Source organism: Myripristis murdjan, chromosome 13 (genome assembly GCF_902150065.1).
Source record: "Myripristis murdjan chromosome 13, fMyrMur1.1, whole genome shotgun sequence".
Taxonomy (NCBI): Eukaryota; Metazoa; Chordata; class Actinopteri; order Holocentriformes; family Holocentridae; genus Myripristis; species Myripristis murdjan.
The window spans coordinates 22,625,059-22,648,041 of record NC_043992.1 but is presented as its reverse complement, the minus strand read 5'-3'; the positions used below and the strand labels follow the sequence as shown (position 1 = coordinate 22,648,041).

General features: G+C 40.6%; 1 protein-coding gene across 4 annotated transcripts in view; it reads left to right on the top strand.

The window, feature by feature from the left end:
• The window catches only part of trip12 (thyroid hormone receptor interactor 12), a 42,699-nt gene extending 22,352 nt beyond the window's left edge, over positions 1-20,347 (top strand). For all 4 annotated transcript variants that reach the window (XM_030067132.1, XM_030067129.1, XM_030067131.1 and 1 more), the window contains 29 exons: positions 29-97; positions 235-400; positions 949-1,066; positions 1,697-1,853; positions 2,324-2,477; positions 2,718-2,946; positions 3,128-3,246; positions 3,744-3,951; positions 4,074-4,174; positions 4,444-4,618; positions 4,725-4,866; positions 6,496-6,687; positions 6,959-7,110; positions 7,256-7,413; positions 7,586-7,659; positions 7,884-8,083; positions 8,747-8,874; positions 9,453-9,604; positions 10,083-10,225; positions 10,456-10,612; positions 11,164-11,262; positions 12,490-12,604; positions 14,206-14,360; positions 15,141-15,305; positions 16,976-17,140; positions 17,238-17,351; positions 18,142-18,236; positions 18,396-18,499; positions 18,854-20,347. In XM_030067132.1, coding sequence (XP_029922992.1) covers positions 29-97; positions 235-400; positions 949-1,066; positions 1,697-1,853; positions 2,324-2,477; positions 2,718-2,946; positions 3,128-3,246; positions 3,744-3,951; positions 4,074-4,174; positions 4,444-4,618; positions 4,725-4,866; positions 6,496-6,687; positions 6,959-7,110; positions 7,256-7,413; positions 7,586-7,659; positions 7,884-8,083; positions 8,747-8,874; positions 9,453-9,604; positions 10,083-10,225; positions 10,456-10,612; positions 11,164-11,262; positions 12,490-12,604; positions 14,206-14,360; positions 15,141-15,305; positions 16,976-17,140; positions 17,238-17,351; positions 18,142-18,236; positions 18,396-18,499; positions 18,854-19,050 — 4,203 coding nt within the window. In that variant the 3' untranslated portion in view covers positions 19,051-20,347. The remainder of the gene's footprint in view (positions 1-28; positions 98-234; positions 401-948; positions 1,067-1,696; positions 1,854-2,323; positions 2,478-2,717; positions 2,947-3,127; positions 3,247-3,743; positions 3,952-4,073; positions 4,175-4,443; positions 4,619-4,724; positions 4,867-6,495; positions 6,688-6,958; positions 7,111-7,255; positions 7,414-7,585; positions 7,660-7,883; positions 8,084-8,746; positions 8,875-9,452; positions 9,605-10,082; positions 10,226-10,455; positions 10,613-11,163; positions 11,263-12,489; positions 12,605-14,205; positions 14,361-15,140; positions 15,306-16,975; positions 17,141-17,237; positions 17,352-18,141; positions 18,237-18,395; positions 18,500-18,853) is intronic.
• The last annotated feature ends 2,636 nt before the right edge of the window (positions 20,348-22,983 follow it).

Below are 22,983 nucleotides of genomic sequence, written 5' to 3'. Positions count from 1 at the left end.
ATTACTGCTTTCATCAACTCCCTTTCAGGATAAAAAATCCGTTGAAAGCACTTGTCTCTGTTTCGCCAGACTGGTGGACAACTTTCAACATGAGGAGGTATGTTTATGTGCCTCTATTTTTAATGCCTCAAAACCATATTTTCCTGTTTTGTGTTTACCTTGGCCATTTGCCACATCACTCACCTTGGCTAATGTGTCTTTGTGTGTGTGTGTGTTTCTGTATTGAAACAACAGAACCTGCTGCAGGAGGTGGCCTCACGGGACCTGTTGACCAACATTCAGCAGCTGCTGGTGGTGACCCCCCCTGTGCTCAGCTCAGGGATGTTCATCATGGTTGTGCGCATGTTTTCCCTCATGTGCTCCAACTGCCCCTGCCTGGCAGTCCAGCTCATGAAACAAAGTGAGTGACTTTCACAGATAAACCACATGCACACACTTACAGGGTGTATTTCATCAAATGACATTCAGCCTGTATGCGTGTTCGCACTTTTATTCTAATGCAAACATTGGTACACTCACATATATTTACTACAAATGAATAGGTTGTCTATACTCAGATATAGGCTGAAAGTTCATTAAAATCGGTGTTCCTACATTTGGTCAAGTCTGGAGCAGTAAGCGGTATGAATTTGATAATTCCAGTCTTGGAACTGGAACTGGGCAGAAAGTTTGGGTGTAAATGTTCAGAGCCAGTGTTATGTTTTTTTTAATGTGAAATTTGGTTGAAAGATGAACTATTATGGCCTTATTGAGTCAAAAATCACAAATCATACTGAACATCAGCCTGCACTTTTGAAATGGAGGATTTGGAAGAACCGTGTACATCTGACTCACAAATTAAATATAGAGCGTATCACCCTAATTGTCTGTGCAGCTTAGTTGTATGGGAATTCCTGTTGCAGAAGATCAAACTGACATTGGGACTGTATTGTCACCTTACTTGATCAGACATAGCGGAGACTCTGCGCTTCCTCCTGTGTGGCGCATCAAACGGTAGCTGCCAGGAACAGATTGACCTGGTTCCCCGGAGTCCTCAGGAGCTCTATGAACTGACCTCCCTGATATGGTAACATTCTCCTAAACATGTACCATGCACTCTGCATTCCTAGTCATTGAAAGCCTTCTCCAATCATACAGTTCAGTACATTATGATCATGGAAGCACAGCAGATTGAGCAATCAGGTGCTACTGCTAAGCAATAAATAATGCTACTAATAATGTGATAAGTTCTTGATCTGTTTGTTTAGTGCTTGAACTCAAATTAAAGGCTTGTCTTTAACTACTTAGCCACCGTGAAGGCAGTGTTTGACATTAACAGTTGTCTGATGCTTCGGCTTAAGTTGCCCAACACAGCTAATTAATAAATGGTGCTTCAAGTCTGTGTTAATCAAGTGAAGACTGCTTGAAGAAAAAATCTAAACCAAATTTGCCCCATTGTTGTGTATATTCAACTGAGTTTTGGCAGTATATCATATGTATAGTGCTAAGATGTTACTGGAAAACCCTTGCCAAACATAAGCTATAAATTAAACACCTAATCTTGAGTGTCACTCTGACCCTAAATGCTGATTAAAAATTAAACAAACGTGCACTCTACAGACAGTGGTTTTGCTGGTTTTGCAAAACTACACAGACATAAACAGAGCAAAGATGTGTGGTGTTGTGTAGCAAACTAAAATGACCTTTGTTTCTACAGTGAGCTGATGCCCTGCCTGCCTAGAGAGGGCATCTTTGCAGTGGATGTCATGCTAAAGAAGGGCAGCGCCCAGACCACAGAAGGAGCCATCTGGCAGTGGAGAGATGACCGGGGACTCTGGCATCCTTACAATCGCATCGACAGCCGCATCATTGAGGTATGTGCACAGCAGGATAGTGTATGTCACCCACACTTTGAAAAACTCTTTGGGATGAAGCCATTGTCACTGGGGAGATGTGTCCTGCTGTGCTAGATGTTGGATGTTAAAACTAGGGATTGACTGATACTGATTTTTCAGGACTGGTGCGACTCATTAGTAATCAGGACCAGTTTTCAACTGGGTTAATTTGTTTTGTTATGAAATCATTGCGAATGTGAGTAAAATTAGGATTTTATTACCTGGCAGATCTAGATCACTGCAGTGATGAATAACAGATTGACTCATTTGCAGTTTACCATTGCAATGCTTCACAGTTGTTAAAAGGTCAATTTACATTGTTTGCATTTACATTGTTAAATTGTTACTCTTGTATTTTCATATTTACACACTTAAGGGAAAACCTTGTCTAACTTATTAATGTGTGACACTGATGCATGGTGGTATTTGGTGACTATCTGACTCTGCAGACAGCCCACCAGAATGGGGAGGATGAGATCAGCCTGTCTACCCTTGGCCGCGTCTACACTATTGACTTCAATTCTATGCAGCAGATCAATGAAGACACAGGCACAGCCCGCGGCATCCAGAGGAAACCCAATCCTCTTGCCAACCCAAATACAGGTACGGCTAAGTGAACCTAATCCCCTGAATATATCATCTTAGTTCATAGTGTTCCATTCCATTCCACTACACAGCTATCTTGATGGACAAATGAAAGCTGATTGTATTCAAATGACAAGTAATTGTAACATAATATGTACAGATTTTGTGTAGTCTTGTGCACGATCCTCCTCTCTCTACTATACACACATGTGCATTTATGTGTGCTTCAGCTGACGTTTGTTGATTGTCTGTCTCCAGGGAGTCACCAGGAGGTGCGGCGGGAAGATGCACGAGCGCAGCTGATGAAGGAGGACCCTGAGCTAGCCAAGTGCTTCATCAAGACACTGTTTGGGGTCCTATATGAGGTATACAGCTCCTCTGCTGGCCCTGCTGTTAGACACAAGTGCCTTAGAGCCATCCTCAGGATCATCTACTTTGCTGACGCAGAGCTGCTGAAGGATGTGCTGAGGAATCACGCTGTGTCCAGGTAAGACAGGACTCTGTACCTTAAACATGCAGTCAACCTGGCACTGCTGCTGCTGAAGTCAAATTAACCTTTTAAAGTTTGAGTATGAAATAACTAGATTCACCAGACAACCCATATTTACATGGTGAATTGATCCTGATATTTTTTGTGTTCACTTCTTGTGTTATGTTTACTTCTACAGTCACATTGCCTCCATGCTATCAAGCCAGGACCTGAAGATTGTAGTGGGTTCTCTGCAGATGGCTGAGATCCTCATGCAGAAGCTGCCTGATGTCTTCAGTGTCTATTTCAGAAGAGAAGGTAATCCATAATACTATTGTGTATTGTGCATGGTATACTGCATGGTAAAGTTTTCAGCTCACCAGAGTGGATGACCTGCAATAATTTAAAGGATAGCATCAATGTTATTGATGATTTTACCCCCTCCAGGGACAAATTTTAGAATAGCTTTTGGGGTCACAGAAAAACACAGAAAACATGCCCCAGAGTTGTAAATCGTTATTTGTGTAGTGACAAAATTGCCACTTGTTTGTACAGTTATTTGGCAATTTTTCATCACAACAGTTTGGAGATGCTGCAAAATTCTTCAAAAGTACTGATATGAGCTATTGTTATTACAGCAGGGGTGATTGGTGTGTATAGAACTCCCCTTGTGTTGTAAAGAAACACATTGGATATTGGATATTGAGGTGTTTGCTCAAAGAGATTGTGATATTTGATTTTGCCCCATAAGTTTTTTGTGTGTGTGTTTCAAAGCTTTATACAATGTAACATCTCTCTCCTCTTTTGTCCTCCAGGTGTGATGCACCAGGTGAAGAACCTAGCAGAGTCTGAGAGCTTCCTAGTCACCAGTCCCCCTAAAGCATGCACCAGTGGTACTGCAAGTCTGTGCACTACCACCATCAGCACAGCATCCACTACAGCTGCTACTAACGCCACTCCTGACCTGGGCTCACCCAGCTTCCAGCACAGTATGGACGACTCACTGGACCTCAGCCCACAGGGGTGAGCAATGTCTCTTTGTTTTGTTTTGTCATAATGGCATGTTGGTTTTTTTTAGGTGTTGTATGTATTTTCTCCTCTTTCTTTCATGAAGTGACTCATTTAATGTCCTATCCCTCTCCAAGGCGGTTAAGCGATGTCCTCAAAAGGAAACGGCTACCTAAAAGAGGGCCCAGACGGCCTAAATACTCTCCTCCAAGGGATGATGATAAAGTAGACAATCAGGGTGAGTTAAACCATTACTGTACCTTTTACCTATGATATTGCTGATAATACTTGACTTTCTACCAACTTACTGGAAAAGTTATCAACAGAATAGGTAAACCTGATCTAACAACATTTTTACTGAATGAGTGCGTTTTCATGTTATGCATTCTTCTAGAAATACACGTGTTCTCTTTTATCAAAGAGATATTTTTTTCTCAAATTTATTGAAGTGGAGACATGTATGTGGTCATGAATTAAAACGACATCTTTGTCTTTGGTTCTCTACAGCTAAGAGCCCTACCACTACTCAGTCCCCCAAATCATCCTTTTTGGCTAGTCTTAATCCCAAGACCTGGGGCAAGCTGGGCGCCCAGACAAACAATGCCAACTCAGAGCCGTCACGCACAGCAGGGGTTAGTGGGTTGGCAAGGGCGCCTCCCAAGGACTCTATTTCAAATAACAGGTATGATGACAGGGTGTGGTATCTGGTTATATCTGGTTGTGACTGTAACACCAGTGGGGAGTAATGTCTGTAATCATTAGAATAATGATATGTATCTCCTTTCCAGGGACAAAATCAAGGCCTGGATCAAAGAACAGGCAAGCAAGTTTGTTGAGCGCTACTTCAACTCTGAAAATGTGGATGGCAGTAACCCTGCACTGAATGTACTCCAGAGACTTTGCACAGCCACTGAGCAGCTCAGCCTGCAGGTACAGCACATACTTACTCAAGGATTTCTCTTATAGGGGAATATAGGGTGATATTACAACAGAAGAAATAAAAGTCACCATCAAAGTCAAACAGTGCATAGAAGAGAGAAGACATTACATGCTTCCAGTTGTGAAACCTGCAAAATAAGATACCTGTTATCAGTTAGTGTGGAATTACATTGTTTTTTGTTTGTTGTTGTTTTTTAATTAACACTGCTAGATATGCAACCATAGATTTCTATGACCATTATCTACAGTGGTCAGAGTGTAGATTTGACTGCATAGTCCCTCATTTTGAAAGTTATCAGCTAAAATTAGCTAAAGCTAAAATATCTATCTATCTATATATCTATATATATATAGATATATATATATATATATATCTATGACTATTTTGAATAAATCCCCAACAGTGTCACCAGCAAAACACCCCCACACCATCACACCTCCTCCTCCATGCTTCACAGTGTGAATCAGGCATGTGGAATCCATCCGTTCACCTTTTCTGTGTCTCACAAAGACACGGCGGTTGGAACCAAAGATCTCAAATTTGGACTCATCAGATCAAAGCACAGATTTCCATTGGTCTAATGTCCATTCCTTGTGCTTCTTGGCCCAAACAAATCTCTTCCTTAGCAGTGGTTTCCTAGCAGCTATTTGACCATGAAGGCCTGATTGGCGCAGTCTCCTCTTAACAGTTGTTCTAGAGATGGGTCTGCTGCTAGAACTCTGTGTGGCATTTATCTGGTCTCTGATCTGAGCTGCTGTTAACTTGCGATTTCTGAGGCTGGTGACTCGGATGAACTTGTCCTCAGAAGCAGAGGTGACTCTTGGTCTTCCTTTCCTGGGTCGGTCCTCATGTGTGCCAGTGTTGTTGTAGCGCTTGATGGTTTTTGCGACTCCACTTGGGGACACATTTAAAGTTTTTGCAATTTTCTGGACTGACTGACCTTCATTTCTTAAAGTAATGATGGCCACTCGTTTTTCTTTAGTTAGCTGATTGGTTCTTGCCATAATATGAATTTTAACAGTTGCCATAATATGAATTTTAACATTTTAACAGTCCAATAGGGCTGTCGGCTGTGTAATAACCTGACTTCTGCACAACACAACTGATGGTCCCAACCCCATTGATAAAGCAAGAAATTCCACTAATTAACCCTGATAAGGCACACCTGTGAAGTGAAAACCATTTCAGGTGACTACCTCTTGAAGCTCATCGAGAGAATGCCAAGAGTGTGCAAAGCAGTAATCAGAGCAAAGGGTGGCTATTTTGAAGAAACTAGAATATAAAACATGTTTTCAGTTATTTCACCTTTTTTTGTTAAGTACATAACTCCACATGTGTTCATTCATAGTTTTGATTCCTTCAGTTAGAATCTACAATGTTAATAGTCACGAAAATAAAGAAAACGCATTGAATGAGAAGGTGTGTCCAAACTTTTGGCCTGTACTGTATATATACATATATATATATATATATATATATATATATATATATATATATATATATATATATATATATATATATATATATATATATATATAAATAAAATGAAAACTTATAAAAATGATTTGAATTTGTCACAGTTTGAGAGACTGATGGTCTGTTGTGGCCCCCTTTCCAAGGTGGATGGTGGTGTTGAGTGTCTGGTGGAGATCTCCAGTATTGTATCAGAATCGGACGTGTCGTCATTTGAGATCCAGCACAGCGGGCTGGTAAAACAGCTGCTGCTGTATCTAACCTCCAACACTGACAGGGATGTGGTCAGCCGTGACGTTCGGCTCAAGAGGTTTCTTCATGTCTTCTTTGGCTGTCCGGTGAGAGAACACAATATATTAAATTATTATTTTGACAATTTAGACTCATATCGGTGAAACATGTACTTGAGTCACTTTTGCAGAGGTGCAGAGCCTTCTGTCTCCAGAAAAAGGGTTCAGTACCAGAGCGTTACTCTGAATCAGCCGATTCTCAGAGTCCTGTAGTCTGCCTCTGTATTGAGCAAGAAAACAGTATCCGTGCATCCCTAAAACTCATTTAGTTCAGGTAGTTAAATGTGTGTTAATGGATCCTCTTTCATGCGTTCTACAGGTTCCAGGGACGGAGCCTGCCGGTCGCCTGGAGCCGTCTGAGAATGGGCCTCTACTGGCGCTGGTGCACAAGATGAACAACTGCCTAAGCCAAATGGAGCAGTTCCCTGTCAAAGTGCACGACTTCCCCAGTGGCAACGGCAATGGGAGCAGGTATGTTATCGTTGGTGTTGTTATCTTCTGTGGTCACTTTAGCTGTTGTTGCTGATATTTACTTAAGATCAGCAGGATTCGTGTATCTTTTTCTTTTTTAAGATGCCATTGTTCTAACCATGTTTGTGTGTATTTGTTTCTCCAGGGGCTCTCAGGCACTGAAGTTCTTCAACACTCATCAGCTGAAGTGTCAACTGCAGAGACACCCAGACTGCACTAATGTGAAACAATGGAAGGGTGGTCCAGTGAAAATCGATCCTCTGGCCTTGGTGCAGGCCATCGAGAGATACCTGGTTGTTCGAGGTGAGGGACTGTCTGCTCTTAGGTTTATAAAAATGCCCTTTTAATCTTGTTAAAGTGAGGGGATTAAGGGCAGTTTACTAAGGGAGTAATAAGTTTTACCTTCTTTGAAAATATCTTGGTGCATTTATTATGCTAATTGACATTGTTTACTTCAACATTTTTTTTTAAACAGGTTATGGCAGAATAAGAGAGGAAGACGAAGACAGTGATGATGATGGCTCGGATGATGAAATAGATGAATCACTGGTACGTGACAGCACATAATCTCAGAATATCACTCTATACTAAGTAAGCCTCTTCTTTTAATCTGTGCAGCTGTAGCCATCTGGATATGTATACTGAGAGCTTTGCTCAGGTGCTTAGGAAGGCTTTGTGGAAATACAATTATCTTCAGTGTAAATAAAATCTTTATCCAGCTACAGTATCAGTATCCAGTATATTGAACTACATCTAATTTATTGGTCATGCAGGCAGCCCAGTTCCTGAATTCTGGCAGCGTGCGCCACAGACTACAATTTTACATTGGTGACCACCTGCTACCATACAATATGACTGTGTACCAGGCCGTTCGGCAGTTCAGCCTTCAGGCTGAGGAGGAGAGGGAGTCTACAGACGATGAGGCAAACCCACTTGGGCGAGCTGGCATCTGGACCAAAACGCACACAATATGGTACAGTGCTTGTTCTTACTCTGTAACATGCTGTATGTGTGTTGACATTAGTTGTAAAATGCCAAATTAAGAAAGAAAAAAATACCAGACCTGGTCGTGTGCAGTGGTGCTCAGATGGTGTTTTTAGTAATTGATTCAGTGCTACTTCAGCCCCAAGCACTTGTGCCAGTATCAGTCAACAAATGAAACTGTCCCAAGATTGTTAATTTGATGGTAATTTAATGAGTAGCACTTTGCTGAAGTGCCACTAAAAATATATATAAAAAAAGATATTTTTCTAGTGGAACGAAAAAAAAAATGTTTGCAGTGTTGTCATTCTTTTAACTCTGACAGGAAAGTACTGGTCAGCTTGACACTGGTAGGCAGACCATCATGAAAATCACAAGATATCATTTGTGAAAAACTATATATGGATCAGTTGAAGCATTTGTTCCTGTAATTATTTTGCTGTAGGATTAGTACTCAGTTTGGCCAATCTGCTTCATGGTAGCACTTAATGTTGTGACAAATTTCTGTCTGTGCACCTCTGGTCATGTGGGTATTAGCTGTGATTGTGTCGTAGGGTCTCTTCAAACTGAAATACAAAAGTTTGTTGTAAAAGTTGATGTGCATACCTACCAGAGCATACAGAGATAAAATGTTGTGTGTGTTTGATTCTGATAGGTATAAGCCTGTGAGAGAGGATGAGGATGGCAGCAAAGACGCTGTGGGAGGAAAGAGGGGCCGAGCACAGACTGCCCCCACTAAAACCTCACCTCGCAACGCCAAGAAACAGGATGAGCTGTGGCACGGTGTGAATCTTTCATGTCTACTAATGGAGTGTGCTCACACCAAGTTCCAGGAACTGCTAGCTCACACTGGCATATTGATAAACAGTCTCTGCACTGATGCAGTTTTTGGGGAAAAAAAATAGACCACATCTTTTCTTTCCCTCCTCTTTCTTTGTTACTTTTGTTTGTTAGGAAAGGTTGAGCACTAAATTTGAGGAAGTTGAAATAATGCTTCAGTTTATGGCCAGTTTACATTCAGCCATATTGGCAGCAATTACACGCATGAGTTAACACAGCTGTTGGTCATACTCAGGTTGTTATTCAGGTTAAGCTTTTTTACATAAACATTGGTTTCCCTGTGATTCCTCTGTTGCTGCATAGACAAGCAACTTAACAGTTACCATGGGTAGACAGTTAACCTCTCCGCCTCTGGTGTCCTGCCCAGCAAATAGATTACTTGAATAATCCTGTTAAGAAAAGATTTACCTGCACATCTACTTGTTGCCAAAACAAACCCTGTTTACTTCAGAGCTTCTGATATTGTATTTGTGACTTGTCTGACTCCCCTAATTACTGACTTTGATTCCCCTAAACTTTAGATGGTGTGTGTCCTAGCATTACCAATCCCCTTGAGTCATACCTCATTTCGGAGCCACCAGAGACCATAACCTTCGATGACCCCTCTTTAGAGGTCAACCTGCTGCTGAGGGTCCTGCACTCCATCAGTAGATACTGGTTCTACTTGTATGATGTAAGTATCACAACCAAAGAAACCGAATGGAGAGAGAAGCTTAAGTCAGCATTATTGAATTGTCATTTGCAGACTTGCTGCCAAGTTATATTTATGATTGACTAGTATCTGTCAGAATTAGACAAATATTCTTGTCAGGTCAAAGGTTAAAAAAAGAATTATTCTCACCAGGATATGCAGTTGTATCATCAGTTTTTAGATGCCATAGATTTTGATAACTGATACCTGGTTTAATCACCTATAGATTTGGCCACCAATGGTTATCTTACTCTGTGACTGTGCATACTCTTTGCTTATTCAGATTTCTTTACACAGATAGAACTTTCTTGTAGATGAACTTAAGGGTTTTGGTTGCAATCAGCAGCTCTTCAGAATCAGATATCCTCAGGCAAAAAGCAATGTTTACATTATCATGCCATATTGGTATAAAATAGGCAAAACATGATGTGACTGCTATGCTTGCCTTGTTGTCTTGCAGAATGCAGTGTGTAAGGAAATCATCCCCACCAGTGAGTTCATTAACAGTAAGCTGACAGCCAAAGCCAACCGTCAGCTGCAAGACCCGCTGGTCATCATGACTGGTAACATCCCCACTTGGCTCATCGAGCTCGGGAAGACCTGGTAAACGCTCATCCCACTTACTGGTTGGAAGAAGTGGAATCAGAAATTTGGTCTTTGGCCATTATCGAATAATTACTTTGTAAATGGATATTCTTTCGGATAGTTCACTGTGAACATGTAAACAATGTTTTTGTTAATATTCATTTGAGATTACATGGAATGAATTGTTTTGTATTGTCTCTCTTTGACACTCCCTTCTAATAAACACACTGTTCTCTCCATCTCTACAGCCCCTTCTTCTTTCCGTTCGACACACGGCAGATGCTATTCTACGTTACTGCATTTGATCGTGACAGAGCCATGCAGCGCCTACTCGACACGAACCCTGAGATCAACCAATCAGATTCTCAGGACAGCAGAGTTGCACCACGTCTTGACAGGAAAAAGGTGCACATTGATTTTTTTTTTTTTAATTTATTTTTATTTTTATTTTTAAAAAGCTTTGTCACAGTGCATAATGGAATCGACCGATCACACACCTTGCTTCCTGTAACCTGCTGATATCACTGTAGTTGTTATTTAACTGAGTATTTCAATACAGTATTAGAAGAGATATTCACTCATTACTGTTCATACTGGTTCTTATGTGTCTCTTTCCTTACTTTCTCTCTGGGCTGCTCTGTATCTTTTTGCTTGATCTCATTTAGTGTTTGTATGCACATGATTTTCAATTAGGACTTCATGCCCACATAAGGACATAATGCGAATAAGCTGGTAGAATTTAATTTTTGGATTATTAACAGAATAACACATATAATGCACGTAAAAAATTAGTATCCTGGTTCATGTTAGCACAACCCAGCTTTTTGTTTTTCTCATAATCACGACTAATGTGGATTGTTTGAAAAGAGAGATGTGGTTGACATATACAAGCCTTCAAATTTTTCTTAACCTTTTTTTAACCTCGTTCATTAATGTTCATTATTATCTTGTTTCAGAGGACGATAAACCGTGAGGAGCTGCTAAAACAGGCTGAATCTGTGATGCAGGACCTTGGCAGCTCCAGAGCCATGCTGGAGATCCAGTATGAAAATGAGGTATGAGTCCTGCACAGTAGCAGAGGTGCACTAATACTATCTGTACAACTGGCATCTTGCCAGTTTGGTTCCTCAGCTTTTGGACTTGGATTGGCAAATTAGTCTGCCTCAGTACCTGTACTTTAATTAGCTGCAGTTTGATGAAATAAAATTTCTGCAGTGTAGCAATTATTTTATATCAGTGAAGCAAATAACTAGCTGTGCCAACCTATGATGTCTGGCTGTGTTTTGGGGAGGAGAGCTTAAGTAGCTTTTTATTTCATTTTATTTCAGTATTTTCTATATGTCTTCTTGATGATTATTAAAATTCCATCAGTGCATATTTTTTATTTTGATCAGATGAAGCCATGATTGTTGTATTATAGGTCAGTACTATGAAAGAATATAAATATAAATATAGGGTTACTCAAGATGTGTAGTTGGATCAGTAACTCTATAAAGTTTGGTTCTCGGGTGCATGATAACTAAAGCTTCCAATAATTTATTCACTCAAATTCCCTACTTTCCATTTTCCTTATTTTAGGATTTATTGTCGCACAATGTAGGGCAGAGTTTTTCAACATTATCAGCTCAGCATTATGTTTAAGTATGATGGATAGGGGTCACCCTGGTATCCCACCTGGTAGAGCTGTGTACCACATATCAAAGCTAAAGGCTGGTTTATGCTTAGAATCTACACAGTAGCTTACGGTGTAGCCCCATACCCTCCACTGTAGGCTACGCTGTAACCTGAAGTGAATTCCCTAGAATTGTAAGTATAGGTTGTGGCAATACAGACAGCAACAACTGTGATTGGTCTGCTTGGTATGACTGTGTGACTTGTCTCCACAACATTACAAAGACTGCCAACCTCTCCTTTTATATGTAATCGTTCTCCGTTCTTCTTCTAATCGTTGTCCGTTTTACATTCAGGTCTTCCAGCTGTTTCCCAATATTGTGACTGTAAACCACATCAAGTCAACAAGTCCGCTAAAAATCAGGACTTCGAGTCATATTATTCAAAATAATTTAATTATTAAATTTAATTAAATTTGTGAGGCCTAAGTCCTCACTGCAGTGGCCAAGGTTTGAATTTGGCCTGCCCACTTTGCTGCATGTCATCCTTCCTCTCTCCTCTACTTTTCCTGTCTCTCTATACTGTCACTATCAAATAAAGCAGAAATGCCCCAAAAATTTTTTAAAGAAAAAAGTATGGTGGATAAATTTCTACTTTTTGTGTTCTCTCAGGTTGGCACAGGTCTTGGCCCCACGTTGGAGTTTTACGCTCTGGTGTCACAGGAGCTCCAGCGGGCTGACCTCGGGCTGTGGAGGGGTGAAGAAGTCACCCTGGCCAACCCAAAAGGTACCACTTCATCGATTCTAACAAGGGCCCAACTACACAAGACTCATAAGATGTGTTGAGCCAGTGTAGAACTCTGTATGTTTGGGAGCATTTGTCCCATAGCTGAAGCAAAACAAGCATGGCAAATATTAGAGAGATGAGACTGCAAGTGTTGCAACAATTTGATCAAGATGGTAGCTTGTTCTGCTACACTGTAGTTAACAATTTTGTTCTCTTCTGTCATTTGTTGTGCTTTCTCTGTTTCCATGTGCATCGGTTACAAGACAACCTCTCCCATGGAGTAGGGAACTGAACATGCTCTGCCTCCTCCTATGTTACATCCCAACCTTACAGTTGCTTGTGCACACAGTAGACAGGTGTTGTGTGTGTGTGTGCAATTTTGGAGGTTGAAGTCATTTTAAAGTCAGGGATGTAATAATAATAATAAATAAATACAACTACAGCAGAAATCATGGTTTGAGCAGTAAACACTTGTATGCCTGCCAGAAGGACAAGCCATGGACTGATGTTGTGAAGAGGCTGTATTTCATTAGGTCCTTGTTGAACTGCTCATGTCTGAAGTGACAGGTGATAGGCCGTACAGGCCAGCTGATGGCACATACTGAAGGTTACTACTGCTGGAGCTTTGTTTTTTTCAGTACAACCGCATTGGAGGGTTGCCTTTTCTAATTAACATTTTAATCACACTGCTTTTTCACTACCTAGTTGAAGTTTAATTTCAAGTTTCTGGTTTCCTGATAAGGTAAGTCATGTAATTTTACAAAATTAGACTGTTGGATTCAGGTTTGATGTATTGTTGGACAGTGTTCTAAGGAGGTAGCCTGGGTTACACCTGACTCTACATACACTCTCCAGACTCTGAAAAGGCTCTTTTAACCTTGTGTGCTTATCATGTAGATAATGAGGGAGCTGTGCTTGTGCCATCCAACTCTTGTTTGATATCACCAATTTGATACTAATAAATCACAATCTAGCTAGCTGATGATGAAGTGAGTTTAGAGGCAATGCACATGAATTGGATTGGCAGGTGAGAGGCATTGCAAATTAAAACAGAACCAGAGGCAGTAACCTCTGAAAAGGTCTGTGTGCCAGATTTGCCTGCATGCTGCCAATTGAATAGTCCAGACAAAAATGAGAGAGGTCACTATGCACAAAAGCCTTGCTTGCTGTTGTGGTTCATAGCGCTGGATTGTAAATAAGGTTTTTTTTTTAATGACCTGGAGCTCTTTGGGAGACCTTTCCTCTCCAGAGACTTCGCTCTGCCATACCCTTGGTCCAGAACAGCAGACTATAGCCATTTTGAATTTTTGACACGTGTCCTCAGATTGCTGTTTAGAAACCCCATTGGTATGACAAATTCCTCTAAAACAAATTTTCAGTACAGGCGTGATATTTTTTGGCATGCTACAATTTTCTGAAACTATAACTATAAGAAAGGATCAAGTTAAGGAATTTGAAAGTCAGTCCATTAAGAAGGATTGACATTGATTAAAATGAAGTGAAGTTTATGTTAATTTGGATTCATTATCTTTTCAGGGCCAAGTCATTGCTTGTTTTTTCTTTGAATTTCCATGACCATATTGTTTTCTCTGCTCCAACAGGAAGCCAAGAGGGAACTAAGTACATGTTCAGCTCCAGGGGACTGTTTGCTGTTCCCTTCGGCAGGACAACCAAACCAGCACACATAGCCAAAATCAAAATGAAGTTCCGTTTCTTAGGAAAGCTGATGGCCAAAGCCATTATGGACTTCAGACTGGTAATGACATCTATGTTTTGTTTACTTGAGTTTCTGAACCGATATCCTGTGAATACACGATACACATTTTTCAGGTGAACAGAGGCAAACCAGAGGCATTTAAAGATGCTCCTCTGCCATTACAAAGCTAATCCTGTTAGGCATCTTCCAGTGAGAAGAAGCCATCCAGCATAATCCATATGTCTGCTTATTGCTTGTCAAATTAATTTTGAAGTTTTTGAAAAACAAAATTCTTAATTTGTTTTATCACACAAGCAAGCAATCAATCAGTTTGAAGATTCATTCTACTATGACATTTTTTACTTCTTGGGGGCATGTAATTTATACAGTTGGACCCCTGATTATACGGAACAACTGGTCAACTGTATGCCATTGTGCTAGTGTAAAGGCCATTTGTTTTCCAGTAAATAAGTGTATTATTTATTGGTCACTTTGTTCTTGTATGTGTGAACTGCATCCAAAAAATGTGATTTCTTCGATGCTGCTACTGTCCCCAAGTGTTTGTGGACAGCTGTAATTTTACTGCCAGGCATACATATTTGTGGTACAAATAGCCCTTAAACCACCCAACAAAATGTTTGGAAACATGTTAATAATATATTTAATGAAATAGATGTTTTTCCCCAAAAGGGTTTGGGCATTTTTATGCATGTTTCAGTTCTTAGTCTGAATTACCTTCATTCCCAAGGGGTTTGTATAATTGAGGTTCTACTGTATATACAGCAAAAATCATTGTCATGTACCACACCCTCAATCCCTCTCTTACCACTTCTCTGCCAGCTGGACCTGCCTCTGGGTCTGCCATTTTACAAGTGGATGCTACGGCACGAGACGTCCATTAGCTCCCATGACTTGGTCAACATTGACCCTGGTGTGGCCAAGTCCATCCAGCACCTGGAGGACATTATCCGCCAGAAAAAGAGGCTGGAGCAGGACCGCTCACAGGTAAACATGATAATATACAAATAAACAGCAGAGCAATTAGTAATCGGTGCTCCAAAGCATTTCTCTTTAATCCTGGTTCGGAGGGACTCAGAGATCTGCTTGTTTTACTCTGGCCATCTAAGTAGGAACTATTTTACACCTTGAATGTAAGTTGAATGCAATATGTTACCTGATGGGATAGAAAACCAGCAGTGCTCTTGGTGATGTGGATGAGGCATCGGTATTGAGAGTTGGGTGTAGCAGGACTCCCAGTGGTGCTGGGGGGCTGCCAAGGAGTCCTTAAACTACTACGTGTTATCTCCTGTTGAGGAGAACTCAAGATGAAAATTTATTCAGTCTGCTGGCAAAGAATATAAAACTTTGAAATAAATGCAGAGCGTTTACACTTTTGAATCAGAAATACTTTATTGATCTCTGAGTAGAAGTTGGGTAAAATGTTCTTATTATGAATAATAATTTTCATGATGATATAGGTTGGATATAATTTCGGTATTGGTCAAACTTTGCATGGTCAGTGAACAAACCGATCAGGTGCAGACATTTTGAAAAAAGACAAACTCACTCATTTGAGAGCTAGAAAGCAGTTACCACTTCAAGGCTAACTGGTTGGTGTTACTGGAGGACAAGGACACAGCCCAGCTTCTAGTTCTATGGGAATGTATACATGTGCAAGCTGCATAATCTTATAATAGGCCAAAACATATAGAGAGACTGATTTTCTAAGTTAAGGCATTTCTTTTTTTCTGATGTATGGATATGGATCAAAGGTGTGAGGTACTGAATGAATATGAATTGAAATGCTGAATCGCTGTTTCTAGTGTGTCTTTTTACTTTTCTGTTTCGCCAATTCAACTTGACATTCCCCGTCAATGGAGGAAACAGTTTCTCAGTTATGTACTAAATCATATCCCACTACAAGGAACATATCAGCAGAGTGTTGCTCAAAATGTTAAGCAGGAAACTGTTGGGGGCCTCTTAAACTGAGACTATTTTTGGTTACATATGCCTAAACTGTACAATCTGGTAATTTTATTTGGGAGAACTGGCACAACTGCAAGTGATTGTGGAAGCTAATTTAATGCAAGATAAAACTTTAATTTATCTTTCCTGACGTGGAGAAAGATGAGAATTGTGAAGTGTGTGAGAATTATTAAGTTAGTAGTAGTCCAAGTGTTAGTCCTTGGCATGTAAAAGGGCTTTCCCTGCCTATTAAACTCCTTGGTATTCAGTAAAGGAAATTCCAAAACCCCCAAGACTCTATTATTTTCACTGCAGAAGGCCTTTTTAAATGAGTTTGCAGGAGCTATGCTTTGCTGCATACTGCATATTGTGATCCAAGTCTCATGTTGACTGCTTAAATTGTTCTGGGTTCTAAGAAAACTTGTTTATCTCAGCATCCGACCCCCCTTAATTAATGCTACCCAAACCTCTTTAAAACCTTGGAATGTTAACATCTATCTTTGATGGTATTCTAATCATCATGCTAATCATGCTGTGTGAAGCAGTTGCTAATCTTGTTTTCTTCCACAACATGGATGGTTTTTTAATGAGTTTTGTAATTCATATGACAGTTCTGTTCTTCTGCCCTTTGTTTTGTGTCTTTCTTTTTCTCTCTCTGTCTGTGTGTGTGTGTGTGTGTGTGTGTGTGTCTTTCTTTCTCTGTCTCTCAGACAAGGGAGACACTGCAGCAGGCACTGGAGAGCCTCAACATGAACGGCTGCTCAGTGGAGGACCTGGGACTGGACTTCACCCTACCGGGGTTCCCCAACATTGAGCTGAAAAAGGGCGGCAAAGACGTCCCGGTCACAATCTACAACCTGGAGGAGTACCTCAGGGTATGTGGTACCCAAACATTAGTCATACTTGCATCTCTCGTATTCTGTACCTCGCTTATTCTTATCATGCCCACCCCTTTGTTCTCTTTCTCTGTAGTTGGTGGTGTATTGGACTCTTAATGAAGGAGTGTCCAGGCAGTTTGAGTCGTTTAGGGAAGGATTTGAGTCGGTCTTCCCCCTGCATCACTTGCAATATTTCTATCCAGAGGAGGTGAGCTTATTGTCCATTCTTGTCATTATACATTTATATCTTCAGTGAGTCAGTTTCTTGTGCAACCTACACAGAGGACTACAGTCAACAATTAGTTCTCATTGCAGCAGTCATTCTATAATTACTACATAACAGATGTACTTAAAGGAACAGTTCACTCACGTCACAAAAAATGTTTTCCCACTTAACCCTAGTGCAGTCCATTCATCCAGATAGTGCTTTTGCGATTTAGTGAGATTTCGAGTCTGCTGTCTTCTCACCTGTCTGCCAGTGCAGTGCAGTGGGGCTGGATCGTCAGAAATTTGCAGATGAAAAACTCAACAGCAGCAGCTTGTTCCAAAAACGGCACAGAAATTTGGCACAATCCACAGCCCTGGGGGCAAAGAAGTTCTTTTTTGGGAAATACTCCTTTCCCACCTCTAATTTATACTTTTTGGGGCAGATAGATAAGTGGGAAGATAACTTCTTTTGTATTTTGGGTGATGTGTTCTTTTAACCAAAAAAGAGGCAATGTATGATATCAGTTAAGTGTGTTGTGTATTGGCTGGTAATAAGAGTGCTTTTTGCTGTCTGTTGTGACATCTGAAAGAAAATTTTTTGGCCTCTTTGATTAAGTGTTAACGTGTGCATGTTTGTGTTTGTCTCTCTTTTGGACAAGCAGGGATGTTACTGATGTATCTGTTTAACATGCAACTGGCTCCTAATGGGAGATTGTCTTGAAATCCCTGGAGCGGTCAGTCTATCTTCTTTCTGTTCCCTAATCACTCACATCTGTCCTCTCCTGCTGTAGCTGGACCAGTTGCTGTGTGGCAGTAAATCAGAGACGTGGGACGTGAAGACGCTGATGGAGTGCTGTCGACCGGACCACGGCTACACACATGACAGGTAAGACATGCTACACGGGCAAGACGCTGCAGCCAGTCCTTAAAAATGCCTGCATAACTTCGCTCCACTATGTTTTTGATGCCTTCTGTAGTGCATTACTCTAGCCAGCTATTGATATTAGGAAAGTTTAACATGTTACTTTTGTCCATCTTTCCCCAGCCGTGCGGTACGGTTCCTGTTTGAGGTGCTGAGCAGCTTCGATGCCGAGCAACAGAGACTCTTCCTGCAGTTTGTCACAGGAAGCCCAAGACTGCCTGTTGGAGGTGAATTATCACACACACACTCAAGTACACCCTCACTTTATTTCAGCATAAAAGGTTAAAGGAGGTATTCTTATATTCAAATGATTGGTGAATCAATACTTGGCACAGAAAGCTGAAAGGTAATTTGTAAAACTTGTGCCCTTGATCAAAGTCGCCTAAAATCTATTTAAATTTATTTAAAGGGCTGGCCCAGCATTAGCAAAAATGCTTGGATACAAAACAACTTTGTGATATAGTGTGTGTGTGTCTACACATGATATAAATGTACGTGTACATTTTATAGAACTATATAAAACAAATGTGTCTATGTGTCACACAGTCATCTTGAACCTCACCCTGGTGTTGCTCTAACAGGTTTCCGGAGCCTGAATCCCCCTCTGACGATCGTGAGGAAGACATTTGAGTCGACGGAGAACCCCGACGACTTCCTCCCCTCAGTCATGACCTGCGTCAACTACCTGAAGCTGCCCGACTACTCCAGCATAGAGATCATGCGCGAGAAACTGTTAATTGCAGCCCGTGAGGGCCAGCAGTCGTTCCACCTTTCCTGATCTCTCCACGTCTCACATTAAAATGCCTTCTACAGCGACTGATGAAATCATGACTTCCTTCCTAGTTTTTTTTTTTTTTTTTTTGTAATCACATACATTAAGGCTATGTGTACAGCCTTCTTGTTAGAGAAAGCAGCTTGCAGAAAAATTAAAGACTTCAGATATATATTTGCTGCCCTGTCTCTCCAAAAAAGAATAAAAACAAAAAATGGAAAGGCGTTACATGACTCACAGAACTTAAAAAAAGGAAAAAAAAATCTGAGAAAAACTTATATCAGTAGTTGAGTAATGTTAAAAAGATGAAAAAACCTGGGTGACATTTTAAATTGCATTGCTGTGTGATATTTAAAAAAAAAAAAAAAAAAAAGGGATGTTTCCTCTCCAGAGTGGTGGATAACGTCACCGGGTGGTGGGGAGGAAGGGGAGGGGGGGGTCCATCGAGCAAGCTAGGTTCACTTTAGCTCCAAAGATCATTTGTACAGACAAATTTGCAGACTTTGCTCATTCTACACATTTGATAGAATAGCTCTTTGTTCTCATGTCTTTTCCCCTCAGTTTGTCTGTTCGCATTTTGTTCTGTATTATATTGACCCCAGTTTGTGTGTTGCATTTTGGTTCGGCTTTCCCTCCTATGTGTGTCTTTGCTTCAAGTTGTGGAAATGAGAGTTGCAGTTGGTTGAATGCGGGTAGTGATGAGAGCATAGTATCTTTTCTTTTTATTTTTTTTCCTACCCAAGTTGAAATTGTGTTCTGGCCTACTTATTACAAAGAGCTTCAGCTCAAATGTTGAAGAGTTGTATCCAGTGTGTTGGACAAGTAAATTTGTTTTGCTCTTACTTTGATAGAGTAGTGTCTCTCTGTTGGACCCTACAGGAGGTGCAGGTTTATCTTGATACACCAGGCTCTGAGCAACCCCTCAACACACAATGTAGCTGGGCACAAAATTTGGCTGGTCTCATTTTATTGTTTCATGGCCAGATAGCATTTCAAGTTCATTTATGGAATAAAGTTTATATGCAGTTTCACACCTTGTTTGAGGTGGGAATGTCTGCTTTACTTTTTTTTATTTTCTATATTGTCTTTCTTTCTTGCTGTAGTTGATTTTTTTTTTTTTTTCTTTTGCACTGCTGGCTTGGAACAAACCGTGGTGTGCACCTGCAGTCTGTGGCCAGGAGAGGGCGCCACTGTATGCTCTTCTGGCCCAATCGTTCATGTGCTGGTTTCTAAGATCTGCAATAATTTACTGCATCAGGTTCATGTTTTTACCTGAACATAAATAAAGTAACTGTTTGACTCATCTTTGTTCAGAGTTAGCTTTATTTTCCCATCCATCCATCGCTGTCACAACCCCATCATGTTTGTTTATTCATTCATCCATATATTTATTTATTTTACTGCAGGATCACAGGTCTTGTCAAGGTAACCTTCAACATCAGAGTGTTCATCTCTTGTCACGATGACTGTATGCACTCTTCAACAGCATTGCCTTGTGGTTAATACAAAACGAGTTGTCAATGGGACAAAGTGGGAAAGTTGATTCCTTTGACTCAGCAGGAATGTGGCTCTTGAGGTAACAGCAGGTGAAGTCCAAACTCTGGGCTCTTAAACTGGGTCTTTGGATATTGTCAAAGAGACTTAACCCTCCTCTCTGTGCCCCCAGTTCTATAAACAAGCAAAAGCTCAGAGGTGGATTTAGCATTGCATAAGAGATGTGTGTACGTGTTGGCATACCTCATTGTGTTATTCAACAGCCAGTGGTGCAAACCCTATTTTCCATGTTTAAAAAAAAAAAAAAAATGCACTTCTAAAGGCTTTTCCCTTTACACATACAGAAAGACTGCTGCTGTAAAAAAAAAAAAAAAAAAAAAAAAAAAAAGGCCTGTGCAAAGCCTTCCTTTTATAAGGCGGATCTCTGTAGCTTTACTGCTCTTTATCTCCAGAATACAGCTCTATCTAGCACAAGCGGCAACAGGCCCCGTGGCACGGCCTGCTGACATGAGTTTGCTGCACTACCTGGGTTTTGTGAGACGGCTGAAGCGGTGTGAGGTGACAGATTTATTGGGCCGTGGGAGGATTCATTACAGAAATGGGCGAGTACGGCCCGGAGAGTATAGGGCTGACGTCTCATTAACAACCACAGGGTTTTTATGTTGATGATACCAGGCGTGGCGTGACGACAACACCGGCCTCGCAGAGATGTTCACCTACTTATAGAAATTGAGGTCATGAATCTCAAGCCAACTCTTGAGATTCTTCTGCCGGAGAGACACAGTCAAGGACCTCGGAAATGTGTCTACTTTGTCAGTCTAGCTGGAGTGTTGTTGAATTAATCTGCTGTGTATAATGCAGTTGTTCTGTCCCCTTGATACAGCACTGACCTGTAATTATTGTCTGACCACCTCCTTCAAGCTCCTCGACAAGTCAACACTTGTGGGTTGTGTATTTGAGTCAATGAGTTAAGATCAATCTTACCCACCATATAATAAAATTAATATTTTGATCATTAGGCTATTTTCAGCAGGAGTACCTCTCTTGCTAAGTTGCAATAAAGACTAAACTCATCATCATCTTGTTTGCTTTGGGTAATGCCTGCTCATGTACACATCATCTAGACCAAGTGCGTAATGATGGCAATAATTCCCATCATTGAGGAATAATAAAGTGATAATTTGAGCGGAGCTGATAGAGAATACAGGCTTAATGACCAGTGAATGTCATTCTGACACCCCTGTGTGAATTGGGCCTATCATTTGTAATTTATGGTTGTAGACACTCACAGACCAGATGAGTGCCGTGTGCTTCACACTCAAATACAATACTTGACCTAAAATATGATACAGCAAAGTGTTTGGAGGAAAGTAATGTTGAGGATGCTTTTATGTGATTAGTTGTACTACTGCAGTATAGTTAGTGCTGATCACTTATATCCACTGCAATACCAGTGGCTGGACATGTTAACATAAGAGTTTTACTCCAATGTTTTGGGAAATATACCCATTTTCTGACTTACCCAGACTTAGACAAGATGTTCGAGACCATTTTCACCTCAGTACATCCAGTGGTTCATTTCTTATGGGAAGCATTTTGTGTTAGCTTAGCATAAAGACTTGAAGTCTATGGGAGTCGTTAGCCTAGCTCTGTCAAAAAAAAAAAAAAAACTTACAGCAACTCTGTGTATTTGAAGTGCACATCTTGGAATATATTAAAAAAACAAACAAACAAAAAAAAAAAAACGAGAGTGGCTTGAGGAGAAGTTAGATGGTGGGACTGTAACCGCTGAACACACTGCACTAGGCGGAAGGATACTTCCGCCTAGTGCAGTGATCTCTGCACCAGGTATAGGTAGATCCAGCACAAATTAACTTCCCCTCCATGACTCTGTTTTTTTAATTCCAAGGCATGTATTTCAAATACACATTATACATTGTGTAAGTAAGAAAGCTTCAGAGTCGCTGAAAGGTTTATTTTATCACTTTGATGGAGCTAGGCTAACGACTCCCATAGACTTCAAGTCTTTATGCTAAGCTAACACAAAATACTATTCATAGGAACCAAACCACTGGACGTACAGAGGCGAGAATGGCATCGAACAATGTGTCTCAGACTTGGTAAGTAAAAAAAAAAAAAAAAAAATGTTTTTTTGCTCAAAACGTTGAAGTATTCCTTTCACCTTTGTATTACTTGGGCAAAAATGGGTGACTTTTAGTCTGTAGTGACTTTTAGCAACACTTTCTGAAACACCTCCACTGACAGTGAACCAAATTATGGACAGTGACATTACCCCAGGTGATTTTTTTTTTTTCCACAGAAACTAAGTCGGTACATTTCCTGTGAACTCTCCTGTGAGATAAAGCTCATTTTCTCGCAATAGTAAAAGCAAACACTTTGAATATAGCAAGTCACTGCCAGTAGAGCAGCTGACGACCACACCAG